This window comes from Solea senegalensis, linkage group LG19 (assembly GCF_019176455.1).
Source record: "Solea senegalensis isolate Sse05_10M linkage group LG19, IFAPA_SoseM_1, whole genome shotgun sequence".
NCBI classification, from domain to species: Eukaryota; Metazoa; Chordata; class Actinopteri; order Pleuronectiformes; family Soleidae; genus Solea; species Solea senegalensis.
Window position 1 is genome coordinate 10,364,306 of NC_058038.1, and position 24,283 is coordinate 10,388,588.

Below are 24,283 nucleotides of genomic sequence, written 5' to 3' on the forward strand. Positions count from 1 at the left end.
GTTATTTTCACGTTTTGTTATGTTGACGCAGTGACACTGGTGTAACAATAGTTTAGATGATATCACTAGATGACATCACATTAAACACAATTGAATCTCCTCTTCCCGACATGTCACTTGGCGTAAACCTCATCGGCTTTACTTACGATTCATGTCCACATTCAGGAAATCACAGCCTCAATAAATGAAACATGATCAGTTTATGAATTAATGAGCTGCCTACTAAAGGATCATTGTGGGAGAATAAACTCACAGGTGCCAAAAGTTAAGCTCCAGTTGTAGTGAGATCACGCTTCTCTTTCAACAAGACTACAGACATAAATTCAGAGACAGAGTACGCCACCTGCTGGTCATCTACACTCACTGGTATCTTCAAGCAAAAAGATTCACTGCCTGTAGAACAGAAACATAATAACAAACACACTGTAATGCAAAAGTTACATTTAACAGTTGATGTCAAGCAACTCAGATTAGTGAATACAAGAAAATAGCAACTCAAAACTATACTGAAATATAGAATATAATCAAATATTTGTTAGATTAAACCCAGTCAAATTAGTTCACACAATTCTGATTAAGCCCATCAGCTCCTCACAGCTCTGTGTTTCTCAGTATAATGGGTCTAAGGTCTTGTATCACATGTGGCAACATTCCTGCTATGACTTAAAACAGAAAACAGAAAATAGTTTCAAAGAAGTCTACTGCTCAAAAAATATGCTTGTTCCGCAGTCTGGCAGGATAAACACCTGCCCCGCAAACCACAAACACTCGCTGAGTCCGGTCTGATAGTACTGCTTGACAGAGCCCATTCTCAAATGAAGGATGTGACGCACAAACAACGCAACATGTCTGTTCAGAAAGATCAGAGATAGAACAGAACAGCACCACAAATCCTCAAGTCACACAGCATTAAGCTGCAGCACATCTTAAGAGTAATAGAAAAAAAAATCCTCTGGCCACAAGTTTGTAATGGTCTTAACATTTCTTTATACATTTACCAAGTACTTAATTGTATGAAACGGTGCTTTCTACTTTTAGCCTGACTACACGAGGTAACAGCCATAAACCTGTGGGAAGTCAACATCAGAGCTCTTGCGACCTCTGCTGGTCAGCAGCAGTAACACATTCCACTACAAATAAGAATATTTACCTCTTTATCCGTTACAAGATACAACTGCATAACACATTTAAAGCACAACACCTCACATTCACCTTCCAGTTTCTCTCATATCAGTTGTTTTAAGTTTGCATATCCAGCATTTTGCATAAAACCAACAACAGGAAAGAATGGAAAATGTGGAGATTTCAACTTTAATCACATTATTAACAATTCTATGAGTGATGTACAGACTCAGCCCTGAAATCCCTCCAACTAAATACAGTAATAACAGAGACAATGCCTGGTAACCATGTCCCTACAGAATCTTTCCTCCAGACAGAACCAGCCCTCAGATTGACAAACTGACTTCATTCGTACACAGGCTGGCATTTCTGTAGCTTGGTTTGCTACACAAATTTGAGACAGAGGTGAAAAGGCAAGCCGCAGGACGGACATATGTGGAGGCTGTATGCCTGGAAAGTTCAGTCCGAGTTGTTCCGCCCCACCTGATGCCACGGGGAGACTGTATTAATGTCATAAGGCATTCCTTTGTTTCTCTCCTGGGATCCTCTCTTCTTAGCCATGTAAAAAAAATTATAATAAGAGAATGAAGGACGAAGTGTATGAGGAGCCAAGTGGTGAAACCATGGGCACATGGGTCTACTCTAACACCACTGTTCCACCTGCTGCTTCCAGTGCTGCTTTCAGTTTCTCAGCCTCTTCTTTGGGTGCACTGCCCCGGATTTCCTGGGGAAGAGACTCCACTAGTTTCTTTGCCTGGTATAAGAAAAGAGGAAGAAGTTAAGTTAGTTACATGACGGGAAAAAAAACTGTCTGACCATCTGATTTGAAGAGAAATTGCTTTATCCCAAGCCACAGCTCTGAATTTGAAAGGTACAAAAACTGATTGGTACTGGTGAAGACATTTCTTTCCGTGTGACGTGAAATCAAACTTAAAACTACTTTTTCAGTTTGGATACTATTATGAACTACAGGTGCCAATCGGTTAATGAAAACTGAAGGTGAACAAATGGTTGGTTCTGATAATGACACAAGCTTGCTCTTACTCTCAATTTTAAATCTCAAGACTAAATTTAGAAAATTAGAAAATGCAGCATCTGCCAATTTGGCAGTATAACCAAATTTAAATTGGACTGTAGCTTTATGTCTCTCCCAATGTAAAAATGTTTAATCAAAAAAAATAAAATAAAAAAATAAATATATACACACACGCATATATATACACGTATATATGTATGTATATATATATATATATATATATATATATATATATATATAAAAATTTCAACTGTACAACTCTACATTCAATGTTCCATTAAATTATATTTCTGCCAATAGGGACCTCTAAAGTCTACACTTTGGTCATTTAAAAAAACTTACCTGAACCAGATTCAAGCCTTGGATGCAGTTCTTCACTTCCTTTATAAGTTTGACTTTGTCAGTTGCTTTTAAATCTGTCAGTTTTACTGTAAAGTGAGTTTTCTCCTTAACTGGTGCCTCCTCCTCTTCTGCAGCCTGGGTTCACAAGGGGGAAAGCAGCATATTTAAATGTGTGCTATGAAGTAGGTTGACATTAAAACAAAACTGCATCAGAGGAGCACTGATGCAACGTTTTAGTAAATACTTAAATTGTAGGGGTGTCACGATCTCGATTGTAAATCGAATATTGATTGGAATGACGTCACAATCTCAAACTTCGAAAAGCAAAGGTTGAACCGAGGATTTAACCATGTCCTGCAGTCGTGCCATAGTGGAAAAAATATGTTGCGTTTCCAGCATGACTACACGTTACCTCCTCCCGCAAACACGAAGCTGCTACCAACTAATAGCAACCATGGCAACTGCTGATTTGGGCGACACATCGACCGGACCCAAACCCCCTCCCACTTCGCTGAAATCACCGGTGAGGAAACTATGACATTAAAATCGAATCAAGGATTTGAAGTATTGTGACACCCCTATTAAGTTGTACTTGTTTGTCTTGATAATTCTCACCTGAGGCACAGGTGCACCTGTCGCAGCCATCGCCCCCATCGGCATCATCCCAATATCTTGAATGTTCAGAGTTTTCTACAAAAAAGAAGAAAAAAATGGTTGCAGGATCACAATAACAACTGAAGAGGCAAACTGTGTTGTAGACATATTTTTAAGTTCCGTCACAAACCTTGAGGAGCTCATTGAGGTCTGACACCTCTAACAAAGTGAGGCTGGCTATGTCATTGACAAGTTGTTGGATTTTGGGGGGATACTGCTTGGGTGCTCCATCCACTGGAGGCGTGGCTATGGCATCTGACCGAGCTGGACTGGTCCTCAGAAGTCTGAGAGTACACAGGGCTGGTATTTGCCGCTGAAGCTGTTGCCTGGAAAATTAAAAATGTATGAGCTGAATGGGTGGGAGTAAGACACAGGACAACTCAAATCTAGAACCCATCCACAGTGAAATGAGATTATCTACAGCTACAGAAACAGGAAAAATGGAGGAGCAACATCTCACTCTATGATTAATTACTGCACAAGTCGAGCCGCAGAAACAATTGTTCAAAAACTAAACAACAAGAGAGACTGTACATGTTATAAGTTGCTGTGCTGCCATCACAGCCAGCTTTGTTGTACAGTAGGGAAGTACACTACAACAGCATGATGAGTGAATACTTTAGATATGTGTTGTATTAAGAATGACACAAAAGACTATTTCAACTGCTTCAAAGAACCTCCAAATGTGGCTTGAATCCAATTTGGGGGGAAAACAAACCATTGCACCCGAAACGGAAGGTTCAGAGACAGCCTTTAACCACATTACCATCAAGCTTTTGGAATGCTGACACCCCCCCCGAATGGTGATCATAATCGACTCGTAAGGCACCAAAAGATTCCCACCCCTAAAAACTTGGCATAAATAATCGAACATGTAATCCAACATATTGACAAGGAATCACAACTGCTCAGTGAGGAACAGTGCACAGCTTTGTAAATGAAGCTGGCTGTAATTTGATCAACAAAAATACAAATGTCAAGTTTCTCTTTTGTGACCTTGTCAGACAAAACCACCGTAGCCAAATGGAGGACGATTCATCTACGGAATTCGTTTTCTTTCTCTTAACAATTAAGGTAATGATGACAAATGGACGAAAATGCAGTTTTCACTTAGTGATCATTTTCAAGCTAAATTAACCACAGGGTGAAGGCACCAAGCTAATGTTAGCGAACCTTCTAGAAACGCAACCATTAAACGTGAGTCTGTTTAATGGTTGCGTTTCTAGAAGGCTAATCTTCACCCTCTGCACGTACAAACGCTACGAAGACAATTGCGAGTTTAACGACCACAGTGTGCCGCAGCACTGACTGACAGTCTGCCCTTGAAGAGACAGACAGTCAGATACTCATGGACCCCGTTACCGCTGCTACTACACCGGTGTGACGTGACAGGATGTCGAAGGACGTTACGTACCGGTGTGTTGTCGCCGCGGCCCGCAGCGCGGTCCGGAGGCAGCGTCGAGTGCAGTACATGTTTAACGTCAACTAGAGCCGTGAATGCCGGTGTGTGTCTCCCCTAAAAAACAGGCCAGCTTCGCCTCAAACAGGTCTCCTTCTAGTCCCCCTGTTTCAAAAGCACATGGCGCCTGACCTACCCAGAATGCCCTGCGTGAACTGTTGGAGCAGCAACGGAAGCTCATGAGGGTCACGTGTAAAAAAATCAAAACATTCATTCGTGTACTGTACAAACTACATGGACAAGTGAGATAATACTGATAATTACAGGTGTAATGACTCATAAAATTAAATCAAACATTTTTAATTGTTGGGTCCTGATTATATTATCCCATACAATTCTAATATATAGACACACATTTGAACAGATCTCTGTCTGTTTTCTTAACCAGAGCTGGACACTGGGGAGGAGCAAACAGAGAATCCTCTTAGCCAGGTAATCTCCACAACCATCTGCTGGTACAGTCAACCATCACATCCAGCCTCCCATTTCCCACTTGATTCCTGTCAACAAGCACAAGAAAAGGTAAGAAGAACCCTCTGTGAGAAAAGAATCAATGAAACGGCTGGGACCACATTATATATTTCTTCCAGACCATGCTGCTGTCTCCTCAGTCAGAGAGGAACTGGGAGGCTTTATGTTCAGTGCTTGAAGATGTGTTAGAGGACCAGTCCCACAGGCAGCTCTTTGCCTTAGAGCTGGGCTCTGGCACTGGGCAGCATGTCATACGCTTTGCCCAGAAGATGCCCTTCGTCACTTGGCAACCATCAGACGTCAAGGAGGAGCTCCTGGGCAGGTTTGTGTTTAATGTGCATCTGACACATTCAAAAATCAGGTCGTAAGAACGTTACTCTAGTGACTGGCGACCACAGCAATACACCCAGCTGTGTTACCATGAGATTCACAGGCTACGGGTCACACACTTTCCAGGTCATGCGGTACAATTGGGGCACAGGAATGTAACAAGTTAAAAACGAAAGCTACACTTTGCATGCCTTGCTTACAGTATCAAAGCATACATCGCTGCAACCCATGCAAAGACAATACTGCAACCTGTCCACCTAGATGCCAGCGAGCCATGGCAGAAATGGGCAGGGATTCCTTGCAACTCCTATGATGTTGTTATTGCCATCAACTTGCTGCAGTACAGTTCCTTTAAAACAGCACAGGTAAGTCGGATCATCTGAGAATCAACTTGCCATAAAACCGATGATGCTACAATGGTTTATGAACATCATGCCATCATGTCTCTTCTTTGTTTTGCTGATTTTCCAAGGGTGTCTTCAGTGGAGCAGGTCAGATCCTCAAACCAAATGGCCTTCTCATAACATACGGGGTACATACGTGCCAACAGTAGTATTGACTATATTATAAAGACAAGTAAAAACAGCCCCCTATGATTGCCATTTTTTTATATGTTCCAGGTGTATGCAATTAATGGCATCATTACACCAAGTTGTAATGAAAAACTAGATGCAGAGATTCAAAAAATGTGAGTGCAGTAACTATTTTACGCAACTGCGTTACAACAATGGGCATTGGTGTCTTTACTGGTACAATATAAAGACACTGCCACCATGTCCTATTCTGATACACAGGAATCCAGAGTGGGGTCTTCCAGACATTGATGTGCTGAGACAGCTGGCCTATGAGAAAGGGATGCGTATGGAGAGAATAGTGAGTTACATACTGTCATTTGTTAGTAATTTGAGAGTTTAATATTGCCTTTACACCTGTGACGTTTCATTTTCAGATTGAGATGGAAGACTACAACAAATGCCTCATCTTCAGAAAAATGTGAACTGCACAGAGCTTTCAAAATATTCTTTTTTTTGTTTACTGTAAAGTCCAATTTATATGTGACATACGATGCATTTACATGAATAAAGGTCATTGATCCAAATATGTGTCTTTTCAAATTCTTTGAAGAAAGAAAAAAAACAAATGAAGCAATTGGACAATAAGAACCAGATATTTATTAAATATAATTTCAAAATTACTTTTAAGTCTGACAGATCAGTGTGATGGAATAAAGAAGAACAAAGAATAAAGTTCACAGATGGCAACTGACCAGTTACAGAAATCACTGTTGGGTGTGTGATACATACATGCAACACGTCATGTTCACCCTGCAATCATTTCCACTTTGCTGGAGACAGAGTACACTTGACAAAAAGAACACCTACCTGAACTTACTAAGTTGACACCCTCATCTGTGAGTCACAAATGCACACGATACAGCATACAGGATTATATGCTCCTCCTGTGTTTTCATGGTAGTCAATGTTAAGCAACATGAATCTTTGAATAAAAGAGATGCACGATCCTTGTAGAGTTGCTGGACTGCTTTAGAATGTATATATTAATGGTCTTTAGTTGATTTGAATGATTTCATGTATTAAAATAACATTAACCGAGGATTTAACAACCACACAGTTTCATTTGTACTCCTCCCACAATCTATAATCCCCGTTTCATCACATCATATCACGCATCCTAATGCTCAGGAGTTCAAGCAGTGCACAAACAAACAAATGTCATGACTAAATTTGTGCATATGTGCATAGATGGGATGGAGATGAAAACTACCCCTGGAATATGAAGCTGTGAACGTGACAGAGATGGAGACTTAGTGCCATTTGTTTCAGGGCTTTGACTGTACTATCGCTGCAAATATGTCACATTTTACTCACACACCCATAACCTTTAGTAATAGCACATACTGGTGTCTCTAAATCACTCCCCACACTGCGATTATATAACTTCCATTCCAAAAAATTATTAAAACATAACATGCAGATTTTGCTTTAGAAAAATATGAGGCAAATGATGGTTATGTTTTTTTTTTCTCCTCAATTAATGTCATATTTATTATATTTGTCTTTCACTTTAATAGCACTGACTATTTCTGAGGTTAATTTAATAAGGAAGTTCTACATACATGTCAGGTGGAAAGAGGGAAAACGAGGGAGGAAGGGTTTGGTTAATGGTACCCTCCCTTGTGTCTTCGCCTCACATTCAAATACTCCAGTGAGTGAGAGGCAAGGAGAGCAACAGTTTTGCAACATCACAATATTTCACGTTGCCACAACATCACAGCTAGGGTGGCAGGCAGGAGGTGTGTGTGTGAGTGTGTGTTTCTGGAGGGCATCCTCAGAGTCCAGAGATGGAGGGAAAAGACCAATGGTAGAGAGAGCGTGTAGTGTGTCAGACCCTGCAGCGCGTAGGCTTTCAATCAAAGGAGATGAGCTGTGCCTCCGCGCTGCCTGATACAGCCTGAGGGGTCTGCTGCTGTACTGGCTGCTGCTGTTGCTGCTGCTGCTGCTGCTGCTGTGGGCCACCAGGGGGAGCCACCTAGCAAGAAAAAGACCATGTAAAAACAGGAAGATTATTAAACACGGAAATAAGCAGATACATTAGAGAGAAAAGGGTTATGCTGCTGCAACTGACCTGCTGGTACATTGGCTGCTGCCCTGGCATGTACTGCTGTTGGGGGGGCATATTGGGGTCCTGTCCTGGCAATGCTGAAATCATGTTCTGCATGCTGTATGGCTGGTAGCCCATGTAACCCATACCATTTGTGGGTGCAGCCTGGGACATGGGAGGCAAACTCTGGGCCTGTGAAACCACATTCTGCACAGAAAACAGGACAAGAATTAGCATGATTTTATGACAAATTATTTTATGTGGCATAAACTGAAAATGGGAGTCAGCCAGACCTGATAGCCTTGTGTGGGCGTGGGCTGATAGTTGGAGTAAGGCGGACTTGTTGTGGGTGGAGCCTGACCAGGAGGAGGAGCAGGCTGCCCATTTGTGCCTGCAGGCTGGTACATGTATGCGTTAACCATATTTGGATCTGGGTGGAAAGACAACAGGCATGGAATAAATATAATACAGTTACTAAAGACCTGGAGCTATCAAGAGGATTTAACTATATCCAGGTTTTTCCATCTTCTTCGTGACCTCCTCACCTGTGGCAGTACTGGGCATTGCCTGGTACTGCGGAGGTGCTGTCTGCCCAGGCTGGTTCATATAGATGTTATGCATAGGTGACCCTTCCACTGAACCAGCAGGGCTGAAGGTGCCTGGGTAGCTGGGTGGAGCACCAGGCTGGTACACCACCCCTCCTGCCACATTGGGAGGCAAGGACTGCATCTGTGTAGCAGCACATACAGATGTAAACATGTAGACATATTTATGCTGGGTGATTTATACATGCACACGTCAGTACACGGTGTGTACCTGGGCATAGGGCAGAGAGAAAGCAGGCATCTGAGCTCTCATCTGGATTGTGTGCTTCTGCTGCTCCAGACGCATCTGCCTCTCCTTCTCTTGCTCCTGGAGGCGCTGAATGGCCAGCTGTCTTTGCATCTCCAGGTACTCCTGCAGGTGAGTGACAAACACTTGTGAGCATGCTAATCATTAGTGAATCAAACGGCAATTGGTATTCTACTTGGAAAGCCTCATCTCGTTACCTGTTTTTTCTGCCTCATTATCTCCAGTTTTTGTGCCAGCTGGATCTGCCTTTGCCTCTCTGCTTCCTCTGCAGCACGACGCAGCTTCTCTCTGTGTTCATCACGTAGGGCATTAAGAGCTGCCCTAGCATCGCGCACCTGAGCCAACTTGTCCTGCAGTCCCTCGTAGTACACTGCAGATGTCAAGGTTCAAAGGTTAGGCACCCGGCGAGACAGACACGCACACAGACACACACCCCTGAGCAGCTGACACTCACGTCTTTTCTCATCCAGCTGGTTGAGGATGTCCAACAGTTGTGGATGCATGTTGTTGATGGACTGAAAGAGGGACAGCACAGCGCTGTCATTGGTGATGCTGCGACCGCGCATGTGGTTGCTCTTCATTCGGTTAAGGAAAGTGGTGACAGCATTCTGTAAAGCCTTCAGAAACTGCTCATGGTTCTCCTCCGACTCCCCGTTCTGGTACTGCTGCTGAAGGCAAGGACGACAAGGAGGCAAAGAGTCATTTGTTAGCCCTTTGCAGGTCAACTATACATGAAACTGTAGCATCTTACATTAACCAAGAGTAAAGTATTTCAATATACCTCCACTATGTTGACTGGCTGAACAGCAGGTACATGACTTTCTACAGGCTGACTGATAGGTGGGAGGGGCTCAGCCAATGGCACAGGAGCAGGGGCTGAGGGGGTGGGGCTTTTACGAGTCTCTTCCTGTTTCTTCTCCCAGTATGTTCTGTTCAGGTAACGTGCCAGCTGGAATATAATAGCATATCAGTATTGTTAGTACCATATAGCATTCCCATTAGTCTGTAGTTAGGCAGATATTGAAGAAGAGAAGAACATCACTACCTCAGGATCTACATCCTCAGCTGATGGAGCGGAGGAGTTCTAGAGAACAGTGAACAATTCATGTTGTAAACATATTTCAATAAAATCAGTCAAAAAAATGTTTGGTAGTGTAAATCATTTTGCCAGAGTGAAGTCATACCACAGGGGAAGTGTAGAGGGTGCTGACTGGTGGTGCTGATGACGTCACTGGGGTGGGATCAGTTTTAGGATACGCAGAGTACGAGTTCTTTTGCCTCTGTAAGAGCAAGCGCGGACGTGAGTCAGGTTTTTGTTAACAGGTTACAAAAAAAGCCCAATAAAAAAGCAGCAGTGCAACCCACCATTCGCTCTTTTTCTTCAGCCTCACTTTGGGAAAGGGCAATAGCCAGCTGCAGCTCTTCCTCCTCCTGCAGTGCTGCCTCATCTCTCTTGGGTGGCATCTAGTGACAGAGAAGAGCAGTGGTATGAATAGTGGAAAAACCCATAGATCATTAAAATGCATGTATGCATGTGCACTTAATATACTTTATTCCCCTTTCTAAACCCTTATTATTTCTGAAAAATAACCTGGGACTGTTGGGACAGAGGGCTGGTCAGGTACTCCGGAGGCAGCTCAGCGGGGCCTGCGGGTGCAGCTTTCCCTTCAGCTTTCCTAAGCGGAGGAGACAGGGAGGGGTGGCTGGGGAGGAAAAGGGATGATGGAGGAGAAAGAACCTTGTAAATTAGAGGAGAGCATTCTACAACAACAAAAAGTAAATTGCAAGTTCACACCAATGTCTGCTCTTTTTTAATCGTTTGTTATAGTTGTAAAAGGAAAGCTTAGGAAGTTTTAGATCCTGGTCTAGATTTTGTGCATTACTATGTCTATTTTCTTTGACCATTATTGTAAATTAGGACAGGGCAATTAATCGATTTAATGAATCACTTCAATTGAATGGTTAAGCAAGATACATTTTTAATGAAAATCTATTCGTCTACTACCACTTCCATAGTTCATAGTGGTGCAGCATTACAGCTCAGCCCCACCAGCACTTCCCCTGAGAGACTAACAAGATGGCAGCAAGCAGTGAAGAGTGTGTTCCTGAAAATGGTTTAGTCTCCTCAGTGGCATGTAGCTGGTGTGGTTTTGCACAGGGTTTGTTTTGGTTTCAGACATCGAGCAAACCCACGCCTTCTGCAAACTTGGTTTCTTGTGTGCGATTGCAACTAAATGCAGCAGGCAGGTTTGTGTGTAATTGCAACTTAACAGACCAGGGGAATTCATATTATAAGAGTTACAGTAATAATAAATGTAAACTTGTTTTGAATCATGTATTTGTCCTTTGTATAATATGATTTTTAAAAAAGGGAAAAAAACATGTCCAATCAAAAATCCTATTTGTTGCACTATTCTCTGATGGTCCTACTAACTGTTACACTAGTCTGATTAACTCTTTGATGGTGGTAAAAATAAATAAATAAATAAATAAACAAACTTACCAAGACAAAGTGCAGTTCAAAGTACAAATATGGATGAATTACATGAGTTTAGAAAATACAACCCATTATCTTTAAACTTTAAGCTAAAAAGGGTCAAGTGTATTTAAAGGAATAATTAAAACATGAGCAGGAGAATATTTTACTATTTCAAAAGTATCACACTTCATCACCTAAACTATCTCTACTTTGCTTGAGGTAAATAAACCATTGTACTGTCCAGGGCCATCACCATAATTTACATTTTTCACAGGACTCACTTGTTAAGCAGCTCAAAGCAGGGCTCACACACACGCACTTCTTTCTCAATGCCAAACTTGGGAATGGTGGAGTATTTAGACGAGCACTTGCCACAGAAAATCTGGCCACATGCTCGGCAGTGGTGCTGGGAAAAAAAACAGAACACAAATCGAGGTCAACTTCCTCACACGAGCTATAGATTTACACACTACATGCATACAACACGTGCGTAAAATGCTGTAACTAAATGAAGGAAACCATAAATTTAGCATGTGTCCTAGTTAGTAGAAAGTGTGGCCTACCTTTCTTGTCATAACTCCAAACTGGACTCTGCACCGGTGGCACTCCTCAGCATCAACCCAGTCTGGGGCCTAGACCACAGACAGACAGCAAATATTACTGACGTGAAAAAAACTGGTGATTGGTATGCATACAATCAATAAAGATCTGTTCTGAATAGTTAAGCGCTTATCACATTTTATGTTTATGGCGTATACTTTCACACTACAGAAATCACTTATTTCTTTAATACAAATCTACCACAGTAAAATAAGAAAAAACTAAAATGTCTCACCCTCTCTGCTGCAAACATTGCATCACTTTCCTTAAACTCAGGAAAAACATGACCTGTTGAGAAAAGAAAACAAACTGGTTAAGCAAAGAGAATTGAAAACCTGAGTTCATTTTTGATGCTGTCTACATAAATTACTTAAATGTGCAAAGACATTGTTCCTGTAGCTGAAAGAGTTACAAAAAACATTTTGGGCAATAGCCAGTAATTGATGGCAATCATTTTGGCCCATATATTTAGCAGTTTTTTTTTTTTATTCATCTGACATAACTGTTCAACAATAATAAATAATGCAAAATGTTGCTGAAGTTCAATGACCAGTTAGTGAACAACACTGATGGTCTGTCTCTCCAATATACATTGTATGTCTACACTTCAGTGAATAGTATAGTATTTTCAATAAAAATAATTATTAAATACATTAATCAATAAAAACATTTCTGTGACAGGATTTATCAAGTTTCTGACAACAAAAATGCATAACTTCAATAACTGTCGATTATCAATTAATAACTGGCCAATGCAGGTTATTTAAAAAACAGCTAAATTGGACCAATGAATAGGTCTACCTCAATTGAGGCATGTATAATAAAAAAAAACCAACACATGAGCATTCACATACCTTCCACTTTCATAATCTGGTAAGTGTCCTGAACCACCTTGTACTTGGGTTCATTACGGAAAGCATGAGCCCAGGCCTGGATCAGGTACAGAATCTTGTTTCTGACATTTGGTTCCGTCTGCTTCTGGTGGTAAAAGAACCACAGAAAATAAAGGACATATCTATTTACTCTTAAATCCTTCCTATATGTTCTACCACTCTGCCGTCACACAAAAATTAACATATCTGAGCACACCGACAAAAGGTCAGATGAGAAGCTCTTTGGTTTGGAACACTTCAGTCACAAGTCAATGACATCATCAGGAAGTCAAAACCAGCATGAGCTGCAGGAGCCTGGGTCATGTGGTACAACAAGGATCCAATCAAATAGTGCTAGCTCATGCTGACATAGAGCCGACTGCCTGACAGCAGCAAACAGATGAGAGAGCGAGGGTGTAAAAGGTGATAAGGATTCCAGCCAAAATACAGCATCAGACAACTCTACTGGTCTGTTACTAAAATGTATGTATTACGACACTTTAATTTATCGAGGACAAAATTCCCTTACCACAACAGCCCCAGTTAAAAGCACTGTATTTAAATATTGAGTTACTTAAGCTTAAGAAATTAACCTAATGACTGATTAACCAATGATTAAATATATCAAAAGAAGTTCTATTTGCTGTTTTTTCTCTGTTTATAAAAATTTTGACTGTAAAGCAAGAAAATTCAGGATGTTACAATGAATTGTAAAAGGAGTGTGATTCTCTATTCTAAGAAATGAATATTCAATGACCTTAAGCAGATCCTTCAGTTCCTCCATGGTTTGTTTACTTGCCACTTCATCATGGACTGTCTGGCCACAATTCTTCACTACTGACTCAAGGACCTGAGGGGTAAGATGACATTATTATTGATCACATTTGTCATACACACCATCACAACAAAACAGCACATCAGTAAATATGCTGTGGAGTAGAACAGTCGGTTGATTTTGTAAATGTCTTACCTCCAGTGCGTACAGGGCCACATGGGGATTTTTGTCATTTAGCTTTTTCTTAATGGCCCCAATAGCATGCTTTGCTCTGCAAGGACAAGAATAAATATTGCTCAATAGTTTTCTTTCTTCAAATCAAAAATAAACCTTAACTGTCAAATGAACTTGAGTATGAAGGCAGAAGTTAACAGAATTACTCACTGTGTGTCTCCTTGTCGAATGAGATCACAGATCTGCAGAATGGATTCCCAGTCAGTTTCCAGCAGCAGCTGACTAGTGGCCTTATCTGTAATGAGTAGAGTAGATGGTAGAAAACATGTTTATATAGCGGATATCTCTCTATATCTATATATATGTAACAATGTGTACCTAAATAATTCATAATTATGACAGATTTGATATTTAATAGCAATCAATATTTATTATACTTTATTGTCCCATAGTGAAACCGAGACAAGTGATCAACCACAAATCACTTATCCTGTCACTTTCTTTTGTCGCAGTGAAATGAATAAATTAAAATAATATTTGGACTTAAAGCATTTCTCTGTGGTAAGTTTACTATTTATAAAGCTGTCAGGCCGACATTTCAACACATTTCTCAGAAACCGTTACTGTAGTTAAATATTCATAGCCAAAATAACATTTTCTTGATTCAATTTTAAGTGTGGGGACATGAAGTGTTTGCATTGATTGCTTACTAATTATTAATTTCAGGTCTTAATGCATGGTTTGTGTACTTCAAATTAACAAAGGACAGAAAGTTGTTTTTTTTAAACGGAGCTGTAACAGGTGCCATCACCTCGTATATATTTAAGAGTTCCATCCATCAGATTTATTTTTCAAGTGCAAGTTACAGGTTATTGATAATTGATTCACCGCCTGTCTCTTAATCTAACTTTGTCCGATGTGCCCATTTGTAAATTTTCTGCATTATTTCTGAAACGATCTACACATACATATTTGTTGTTTTTAATGATCTATTACTCAACTAATTATCAACGGGTTTGAAAATGACTTCATCACTGAATGTTTTAGTTTTACTAATTTACAAAAAAAAGCAAGTCCTGTGATTTAAACTTCTTCAGCATCAGAACATCAGAAATCGTCAGAAGTGATGACGAATATGTCATCATTTCTGGGTTTAGAAAATACCGACTGACATTTCTGCATCCTCTAGTTCAAACAACAAAACTATTAATCAACAGTGAAATCATTAATTGTCTATTCTAAAAGGGTAATAATTGCCTACATATATTATTACTAGAGTGGCTATATAACACTGAATTACCTGTTGTTGACTAAAAACTAATGACTACGTAATGACAATACAGTACTTCGCTGTAAAACAACTGAATTCACGAGTAACATTATTTATGTTGGTGTGGATCACTAGAGATGAACCATTTGAGTTCAGTTTGACGCTGATAGAAGGACTCGACAGATTGATTGATTTCTTTCTTGACTAATAATTCAAAGATTACTAAAGTATCTGGTTAGATCGGCTGAGGAGAAAATAAAGCAAGGACCAATAAGACCGTACTCGCTAATTAACATGGCTGCTAAATGTAGGGAGACTTAACTGGGCCCCAAAACAAACAAAAGCAACGATTTTGTTAGCAGGCTAAAATTAGCTGGCCCGACAGCCACAGCCCGAGCGTCTGTCAAAAGAATACGCTGGAAGACGTCGCACTTTGACTCGCTTAATATATCATGGATGTTGACGAATATGCGGGTAACTTACCGAGAAGCCTCTCAAACGTGCCTCCACCTTTCCCCATTTTATACTCGAAGTGTCAAAGTAGCTGTCGAGGGGTCCCGTTTAATCGCCGGAGCCTGGTACTTCCACCGCTGTTGTTAGCCTGTTAGCTTCTCTGTTAGCCACAGAGCACAGCTGGGCAGTTTTTCCTACTTCCTGCTTCCGTCACAGAAACAGCAACAACAGGAACATTCTTCCTCCAGCGACAGTTACGTGTAACTACACTTCAAAGGTACCAAGGTTAGTACATCCACAACTCCACCCATTGTTTACAACATTTCGTAATATTATAGGACGAAGATCAAAGCCGGACTATTTTTTATTACTGTATTATTGTTGTTCTTGTTGTTTTACATGGTTACAACAGACACATCGACTGACAGCAAAACTTCAAGAATCATGAATATAAAAATGTCTCTAAAATCAATGAATAAAATACACACACAAAAATATTACAGTATACGTCATTCAGCAATCAGTGTGAATCAGTTAAAATCTTTACAACCAGTTTCATGTGACTCTAATTAACTCTGAGATAACTACTTTGCTCTTATGTCACAGTGGAATACAAAAGGAACAGGTGCAACAGGTGAGAAGACACACACACACACACACACACACACACACACAATTTCATTTTATTCACAGGTTTGCCAGTGGCTGCATACTGGAGCAGTATAAGCAACCAAGATGGAGAGAGGAAGGACGAGGGGACTCTATTCTTCACCATCTGACCGATCTATTCACTGCAAAGGGAAACTGACCATGTAAGTCCAAAACCCTGGGCTTACAGATGACTCATCACTAACACTTATCTATTAATTTTTCTGGCTGCCAACAATTAGACATCAGGAGCAGAGTTTACAATGAATAAAGAATAATATTAAATAGTGCAGAATGGCTGGGTAAGAGTGAGTAAGACCAGGGAATACAATTAGAGAGTAAATAAAACATAAAACTGTAGATAGTAGATAAGTTAAATAAACTAGAAGAGAAAGCACTCGGAAAGCATACTGTAAACCCAGTTATTTTCACCTCTCCTGAATCTAAAGTTACTTATATACATGCACATATACCAGCAAACACTGCCACTAAAATATGGTAATGATGTACCTTACTGAACACAATATTGTGTGCATGCATGATGTATATACTTGTCCCCTCTGTGTTAAATCTAAACTCTTTTTTTACTACGAAGATAGCTCACTTGTCTTACTCTGCTTTCCAATAGCACATATTGTTTTACTGTATTCACAACATTACTGGACCAACACTGGGAAAAAGGCCTGCTTAGGTCATGAATGAGTCACTACCTGGCACATGGAACACTGATGCCCATTGTTACTGTGGTGCTGTATTGCTTTATAAAGTGGCATTGTGTTTCTCTGTCCTCTGCTGTCAGAGACAGAAAAGAAAAGAAAAACTGAAATATCTACAACTATGGTCAGATTTGTTGTTAAAAGGAGACAGGGCATTTATTTGTAAGGAGTCAATGTAAATGTTTACATTTGGTTTACAACACACACACACACACACACACACACACAAAAACAACAATTATGTTTCATTTTTACCAAGGATGATCATTTACTACTAATTAGGGACAAAATCTGACAGATTTGAAAAATCACAGGACACATCCAAATGGAGCTGCTTTAATATCATGTGATAATATTTATGATGATCGTATGGCCTTCACCCTCTTCACTGATTTCTTAGCTTATCAGGTGTGATGTTGGTGGGAGGCGGCTTTAAATGGTGCTATAGGTCTTGATTATTATGAGAAATATTTTTGTATTATAAAAAAAAGAAGCTACATAACTATAGTACAGTATATATTGTGCCAAGTATGTGTCAGCTTAGAGAGGGATAGGAGATGGAAAGTAATGGACCACACACACTCATAATATGGCGCCACAAGCAAATGTACACACACTCCTATTGTTCTATTGTTCTTCACAGCTGAACACATATTTGCATTTACATAAACGAGACAAACAAATATTGGCCTTCTTAAACATGCATCTTCATTTGGTTGTGAGAGTGTTTAATGGCTTTTATGTATGTAAAAATGTGGACACACACACTCGCATTCTTTCACTAGAAGATTTGGACAATCAAAAACTTTATTGTATTTTACACTGACAGACAGAGAAATGTGTTATTTGAGGGTATCAGGTATGGAGTCATAGAATGAGTTCGATTTTCCCTAAACAGCCTCCTGTGGCTTTTCAAAGAAAAAAGCAAAATAGAAGAATAACATTAAATATAAAATCATTACAGGAGGGGAAATCAATGGGAGAGAAAACAGGTTTGTCAGACTTGAAGGCAATCAGATGTTTTGGGGAATTAGACATAACCTTTGACCTGTGAGGCAGGTGCCCTGCGAGGACTACTTTCTCCACTGCTAAAAGTGGGAGAGCCTGGGATACCGGGAGGACTTGACCCAGTATAGAGCAGAGACCCTCCGATAAGGAGCAAAGCTGAAGCCCCCCAGCCGATGTAAAGGGCAGGACCAAGCTCACGCTTGTGTGGAGCTGCAACATGTGGGTCATAGAAATCCTTGATGATGGAGTGAGCAGTCCAGCAGACGGGCACAAGGTAGAGGAACCCTGCGATAGCGAAAAGGGCTCCAGAGATGCGAGCAACGCGGGCTTTGAGGCTGTTTACACCGATGCACTTGGTGCACTTGACTCCCACAACCCCCATGGCCAGAGCCACACCACAGAGCAGGACGGAGAACACGGTGAGGCCCCGGGCAGCCTGCATGTCACTGGGCAGAGCCAGTAAACTGTCATACACTTTACACTGGATCTGACCTGTGCTCTGCACAATGCAAGTCATCCATAGGCCTTCCCAAATGATCTGAGCTGTCACTATGTTGTTACCGATGAAGGCAGTGACCCTCCACAGGGGGAGGGCACAGACCACTCCCCCACCCACCCAGCCCATTAGGGACAGGATTAGGCCCAGCAACTGCATGCCCGTGGTAGCCATGGTGTTGTTTGAATTGGGTTGGATTTGTCTTGGTTTTATATTTGTCTGTTGCAGAGGGCCCACTTACAGTCCCGTAAAGAAATGTGACAGTCTACAGTACTGCAAAACGTCCACAACTACTGGATCCTCAGTCTGGTTGCGATGACGTTGATGTAGGTCAGCTTGCGTCAGGTTAGGTGTCCTAAAATTCAGAAAACAATTGAAATCAGATTTTATTCCTCATGGTGAAAATTCACAAATACAAAAATGCCTGTAACTTCTTTCAATACTTTACTGCATCACATTAGCTACGTATGAAAGGACTAATGGGGCATATAGTTATCATAAATATTTGGAGACGGGCTGTGAGGCCCATGTTCAGTGGATTCCACTAAGAACCACAGAGAATAGCCGTCTTTGACACAGCTGTGGGTGTCCAGCTACGCCTTGTTGGGTGAGTGGATTATCTCAGGAAAACATGAGGAGACTTCGAACACAAGCAGCTTTCATGAAAGCTCGTAGAGTGGGCCAGGATGACCTGTATCATCTCTATATCACAGCTCTCAGTCTCCCCACATTTGACCAATTCTGTGAATCAAGACCTACTTGTACGAGATCATCTCAAACAAAGGACTTCTGGTAGACAAATGAACATCTTAGGAGTCCATATAGGGAGATTATTACTTGATAATATATATATGAGGAAAAGTAGGAAAGATATGTGTTTCGTGGAAAAAAAACAACATTCTGATTGGCCCACATTCTCCTACTGTAACAAAACACTGTGCATACACTCGTGATAATGAATGTTTCTCTAAATCCTTCAGTGTTTCCTGAAGGCCCTCAGACATTTGCTTTTGAAAAATTTGCCTTATCAGTGCTTCAACAAATGGCCAAGCCTATTTTGATTAAAGTACTCTTCAGGGAATAATGCTATAATGACGAAGCAATGGAAAAACAGGATCATTTCACAGAAATGTAACACTTGTTGTGAATATTGTAATAAAAGGCACCACACACGTACTTTATAGAACTCAAACATATCACCTTTTTTTTAACAAACAGAGGATGTTATGTGAATATGAAAATATTTACCTCAGATGAAATACAGTGGATTCTCTCTGGTCCCCTTGGTTCACTGGATATTGTCACTGGTCCTTTGTTTGTGTTGATCAGTTGTAGATGCTTGAAGTTGTGAATGGCGTCCCTGAGATTTCAGTTTTAGTCCACGGGAAGACTGGAAAGGAGGGACGGCTCAGTCTCTGAGCTAAGCTGAACTACAGTAAAGGGGGTCGATCCGTTTCGACACCCAGGACTGGACTGGAGATGGGGCTGCCCTCCGAGATGCCAGCGCAAGTCTGTGTGCCAGTGGGCAGAAGCATGCGCTTGTGTGCACGGCAGTGTTGTTGCGTGAATGCATGAACGTGTTTGAGTGTGTCTCCCAGTGCCTGGTGTACGAGCACAATGTCCTGCTGTTTCTCTGTGCCCTCCCTCCCTGCTCCTCTTCAACCTCTGTCCCAGCCCTGCACCCCCTTACATCCATCCAACTCAGCAACCCATTTTCTTCTCTTTTTTTTTCAGTTCGGACTCACTTGTTCATTTATGAGAGTCTTCTCTTTTATTCTTTTCTTTTCAATCTGTTTATGGGTTTTTTTGAAGTTTTTGAGTGTAGGGAGTTGGCCGTCATACAACATCTTGTTCACTGTTCAGTGTAAATGTGGTTCATTGTATAAATTAATAAAAAAAAAGAAATTTTATCAAACAGAATAGATATTGCACTGGAGTTTAAAAAATTGTCTTTTACTGATTTTGATGTTCAGATACTACAAAAGCTAGAAGAGATGATGAGGGGAGCAGCATTTTTACCACCATGTAGACGACCTGGACTGAAGAATGGATGAAGCTTGTCAGTGAAGGTATCCGTGAATGTGTAAATATGGACACCAGATTCTGCGCAGTAGAAAGACACACGGCCCTCTGTGTGGTCCACAAACACTCCCACCTTCTTTGGTTTCTGCTCCAGAGCCACTGTGGTGACAGGAGACGTGTTGGCAATGTACTGACCTCCAGCCCTGAGGCTTAAAGTCCAGAAGCCATTTGCAGGGCAGACAGTGAACTTGCCCTTCCTGTTTATGGACTGCCTCACAACACCTAAGTTCCACTCAACCTTCTCCCCGACCTCCACCTCCCAGTAGCACCGCCCACTTTGAAGGCTCTCTTTGGCCAGCACGTTTGCCACCCGGTCAAATCGCTTGGGGTTATCTGGTACCTCTTGATGCTTGTCTGTGTGTCTCACCTGTTTTCTGTCATCTGAGACAGACAGGAAGGGGTGAGCTGTCTTCGCACTCAGATTGATATCCACTGGAAAGACACAGAAGCGAAATGTTTAAGGAGGTGGCAAACAAAACAGCACCAAGCACAGAAACAACACCCTTCATCTATTTCAAAAATCCCGCAACTAAAAAAGGCAAGACATTGTCATCCTTTAATATTACAAAGGCAATTAATGACCAGGGAGATTGGGGCCCACAAAAAGCATGTTATTACATTAGTCCACAAAGACAATTTAATGGAAAACCCCTTAAACCAGGGGTCTCAAAGTGGTGGCCCGGGGGCCACATCCGATTTCATGTGGTCCTCCAAACAATATCAAGTTGTAACGAGTCATTTCTATATGTTTTTATTTTTAAATGAATAGATTAATTTTGCATCATAAATAGGTTTTTTTTTTATTGTTGCATATTAAAACAACCACACCAATCCAATCCAACTTTATTTGTAAAGCACTTTAAAACAAACACAGTGGACCAAAGTGCTGTACAGAATAATCTATAAAAGACAGAAGAAGTAAAAGACAGAAAAGCTCACACGAGGCAACAGAGTACATATAAAAAAAAAGGAATTAATACGGCATATTGATGATATGAGCTCATACCGTCCACCGCAACTGTTGCTTTTCCCAAAAAAGTTGGGCTTTTTTTTTTACTTGACTGGACCCTGACTGACCAGACGAAACCGTCAGTGGCCCACGGGTCATTTGAGTTTGAGACCCCTGCCTTAAACTGTATGGCTATTGTATTCATGAAGGCAATAGCATCATGCTTAAAACCCCCCTAACTAGGCCCGGTGCCACCAGTTGACTTTGGTTTAGTTTCAGTTTGGCTGCCCCAAGTACTGAGCATCTTTCATTTATGACTATGCAATTCCTTCTTTCTTTAGGTATTGATACATTTCAAACCTTCTCAGTTCTCCAAAAATCTACGAGATCATCTGTAATTTCCATTTATGTGCAGACAAAGACTTACCTGTATATTTCTCTGTTCTCTTAAGCTCTGTAGAGGAGGGGGAATGGGGGGAAAAGACATGTCACTTATATACATTTAGTTATCTGATTGGAAGTTATTAAAAGAAAACATTTGTATTATTACTCACCAGATTTGGAGAGCCTGTTGACTTCTTGTTTAATCATATCCATCATGTCTGACAAGGCTCGTCTTGTGACACCAATACAAGGGTCAGTTTCTATGATAACCTTAGACCAGTCCTTCATGTCAGAGATGGAAAAAGTGGAAAGGGTGCTCTGCATGGCATAGAGAAGAGACGTTAGCACTTCAGCATGATAGCTGTGTCATCTGTTGTAAATGAAGGTGCATACCAGCGGGACCTGCTTTGTATCGTCACTCTGATCAGCATTTTCAGGAACCTGATGGTCAGACTCCGTGGTCTCCTTCCTCAGCTCCTGGACTTCCTGTTCCAGCTCTTTCACCAGTGTTTCTACTCTCTTCTCCTCCTCTATCTGTCGCTCTTCAATTGCAGCAACAACTGCTTTGTGACTCTTTTCCATGGCATTCACCAGGGCAGAGAACACCTTCTGGCTGTCCCGCACCTCTCTGAGGTAAGAGCTCTGATTGGACACGATTATCATCTTTTAAAGTTATACATTTTGAATAAATATATTAAAGATATTATTTGTTTTACGGATGGGTTTCAACACACCTTCTGAAGCTCGAGAGAATACTTCAACCTTTCTATCTTCTGCAGCCTTTCTTGAATCATTTGCTCCACATCTATAACCTGTAGGTGCAGCAGCAGTGGCACAGGCATACACAAATATACTGCATTTATTAATGATTACATTATACCTTCTCTTATTATATGATAGGTTAGTACCTTCTCTTCATCGGGTGGTTTCTGTGGTCGGTTTTTCCTGTATTTGTCTGAGATTTCTGCCAGAATGCGGTTGACACTGAGGTCGGGCCTGTCGGTGAAGATTCTCTTACAGTGCGGACAGTATTTGGACAGGTGTCGTGTCCAGTAGTGGCAGAGGCAGGACAAACAGAAGCTGTGTCCACATGGTATGGTAACTGGGTTGGTGAAGATGTCTTTGCACAAAGAGCACAGAAAGTGCTTCTCGGGGAGGAGGCTGATGGTGGAGGCCATTCTCTGAAAATAACAACATCATGGTAAAGTCAACAAAGTATTGAGGGATTTTCTGTAGACTATATGGACAAAGACTATATATTTTATGAATAGCGGTTCCCTGTGGTTCCCACAAGAAAAATCTGAGGGGTTGAGGGATGAAGAAAAACAAAAGTCTGCTACTTAAATTCAAATTAATTGAAATGTTGGAAAAGTGGAACATACTAAATACAGATTCTCTAGTAAAGAATCAGAGGCCCCCAAATACTTTTTTTAAAAGGTTATTGTGTTATTTAATGAAATGTGTATTAAGTATTGTAATGTTGTATATCAACCAGAGTGCAAAGTTCAATATAGTATAGGTATAACTTAACTGAAAATATAAATGCTAAAATGAAATATAAAGACAAAGTTCTCTTGGTACACTACCCCCACTGAGTACATGTTGCTGCATGATTGTTCGCTGATATTCTGAAAACTACATAACAACTATATGTGGAAGAATGGACGTCATGTTCTTGAATACAACATTCCTCTCATATTTAACATGATGAACAGATAGATACATGCTTCTTTTAATGTTTAACTCTTTTAACTTTTAACTGGACTCAAGTTCATGCTATGTTTAGTCCAGCCCTTTGATTGTGTTCTACCACAAACATTAGAATTAAACCAATTTTCTTTGTGATCATGAGAACGGAAGCAGCTTTGTGAAAGTTGAAATGACAACTATGTTGTCAAACAGGTGGCCAACAAATGGTTATTTGCATCGCTACAACATCACAACAAATGATCATTACTGAATACTTAAAGTTGCCCGACATGACATGTGTGATTCCTGACTTTTGACAACCTCCGATTAGGTAACGTGCTTCTTTGATTCACAGGAATGTTTCCCTAAACCGAAACAGAAAACAACAAAGAAAAGTTTAAAGAGCCAAGTGTGTTCTTACCGACACCAGTTGTTCTTATCCGGACGGCACTGTAGTCGGTCTCTACTGCTTCGGTTCACAGTTTCAAGGTAACATAAGGAATGCAATGTTTAACAGGTGCATTAAGGTGTGTGTGTGTGTGTGTGTGAGCTGTCTAGGACGGGGCTGTCTTAAACAATAGCACTCCCAGTTTTGACTCCACCCTGAATGTTATCTGAGCTACACTTTAACTAACCCACAGCAAGACTCCAGGAAATGTTGGGGGATGGACAAAATGTTATATGGTTACGTAACAAACAACAAAACCGCCATCAGTAATCATGTTATTTAACATACCTTCATTTACTGAGATTTATTGTTTTTGACTATCTAAAAAAGATAAAATTCAAAGGAGTATGCG

General features: G+C 40.8%; 5 protein-coding genes across 9 annotated transcripts; 1 reads left to right on the forward strand and 4 right to left on the reverse strand.

The window, feature by feature from the left end:
* Positions 1–1,290: 1,290 nt before the first annotated feature.
* mrpl12 (mitochondrial ribosomal protein L12) lies at positions 1,291–4,757 on the reverse strand. Its single transcript, XM_044050035.1, has 5 exons — positions 4,569–4,757; positions 3,285–3,480; positions 3,116–3,190; positions 2,501–2,635; positions 1,291–1,876 (listed from the first exon to the last, which is right to left on the reverse strand). Exons 1-5 carry the CDS (start codon positions 4,625–4,627, stop codon positions 1,760–1,762), a joined length of 582 nt encoding a protein of 193 aa, XP_043905970.1. The 5' UTR covers positions 4,628–4,757; the 3' UTR covers positions 1,291–1,759.
* Positions 4,758–5,037: 280 nt separating this feature from the next.
* zgc:103625 (methyltransferase-like 26 B) lies at positions 5,038–6,513 on the forward strand. 2 transcript variants are annotated; one of them, XM_044051143.1, is made up of 7 exons: positions 5,038–5,135; positions 5,204–5,406; positions 5,617–5,779; positions 5,887–5,946; positions 6,035–6,102; positions 6,209–6,287; positions 6,364–6,513. In XM_044051143.1, the coding sequence occupies exons 2-7, from the start codon at positions 5,207–5,209 to the stop codon at positions 6,409–6,411; spliced, it is 618 nt and encodes a 205-aa protein (XP_043907078.1). In that variant the 5' UTR covers positions 5,038–5,135; positions 5,204–5,206; the 3' UTR covers positions 6,412–6,513. The 2 variants fall into 2 exon arrangements, with proteins under 2 accessions (XP_043907078.1, XP_043907077.1); XM_044051142.1 differs by having other exon boundaries at positions 5,038–5,406.
* Positions 6,514–6,566: 53 nt separating this feature from the next.
* hgs (hepatocyte growth factor-regulated tyrosine kinase substrate) lies at positions 6,567–15,709 on the reverse strand. Of its 4 annotated transcripts, none has more exons than XM_044051139.1 (20): positions 15,542–15,709; positions 13,999–14,083; positions 13,810–13,885; positions 13,597–13,689; positions 12,822–12,945; positions 12,203–12,255; positions 11,931–11,999; positions 11,649–11,773; positions 10,480–10,591; positions 10,254–10,352; positions 10,073–10,168; positions 9,934–9,972; positions 9,670–9,837; positions 9,343–9,553; positions 9,086–9,258; positions 8,853–8,993; positions 8,582–8,765; positions 8,330–8,466; positions 8,061–8,243; positions 6,567–7,964 (listed from the first exon to the last, which is right to left on the reverse strand). In XM_044051139.1, the coding sequence occupies exons 1-20, from the start codon at positions 15,576–15,578 to the stop codon at positions 7,842–7,844; spliced, it is 2,328 nt and encodes a 775-aa protein (XP_043907074.1). In that variant the 5' UTR covers positions 15,579–15,709; the 3' UTR covers positions 6,567–7,841. The 4 variants fall into 4 exon arrangements, with proteins under 4 accessions (XP_043907074.1, XP_043907076.1, XP_043907075.1 ...); XM_044051141.1 differs by having other exon boundaries at positions 9,343–9,556; positions 12,822–12,939; positions 15,542–15,708; XM_044051140.1 differs by having other exon boundaries at positions 9,343–9,556; positions 12,822–12,942; positions 15,542–15,708.
* Positions 15,710–17,005: 1,296 nt separating this feature from the next.
* Positions 17,006–20,041, reverse strand: cldnk (claudin k). The gene is made up of 2 exons (XM_044051708.1): positions 19,628–20,041; positions 17,006–18,734 (listed from the first exon to the last, which is right to left on the reverse strand). Exon 2 carries the CDS (start codon positions 18,551–18,553, stop codon positions 17,906–17,908), a length of 648 nt encoding a protein of 215 aa, XP_043907643.1. The 5' UTR covers positions 18,554–18,734; positions 19,628–20,041; the 3' UTR covers positions 17,006–17,905.
* Positions 20,042–20,161: 120 nt separating this feature from the next.
* btr02 (bloodthirsty-related gene family, member 2) lies at positions 20,162–24,197 on the reverse strand. Its single transcript, XM_044051704.1, has 7 exons — positions 23,905–24,197; positions 22,703–22,975; positions 22,529–22,606; positions 22,188–22,436; positions 21,965–22,112; positions 21,838–21,864; positions 20,162–20,893 (listed from the first exon to the last, which is right to left on the reverse strand). Exons 2-7 carry the CDS (start codon positions 22,970–22,972, stop codon positions 20,349–20,351), a joined length of 1,317 nt encoding a protein of 438 aa, XP_043907639.1. The 5' UTR covers positions 22,973–22,975; positions 23,905–24,197; the 3' UTR covers positions 20,162–20,348.
* Positions 24,198–24,283: the final 86 nt, after the last annotated feature.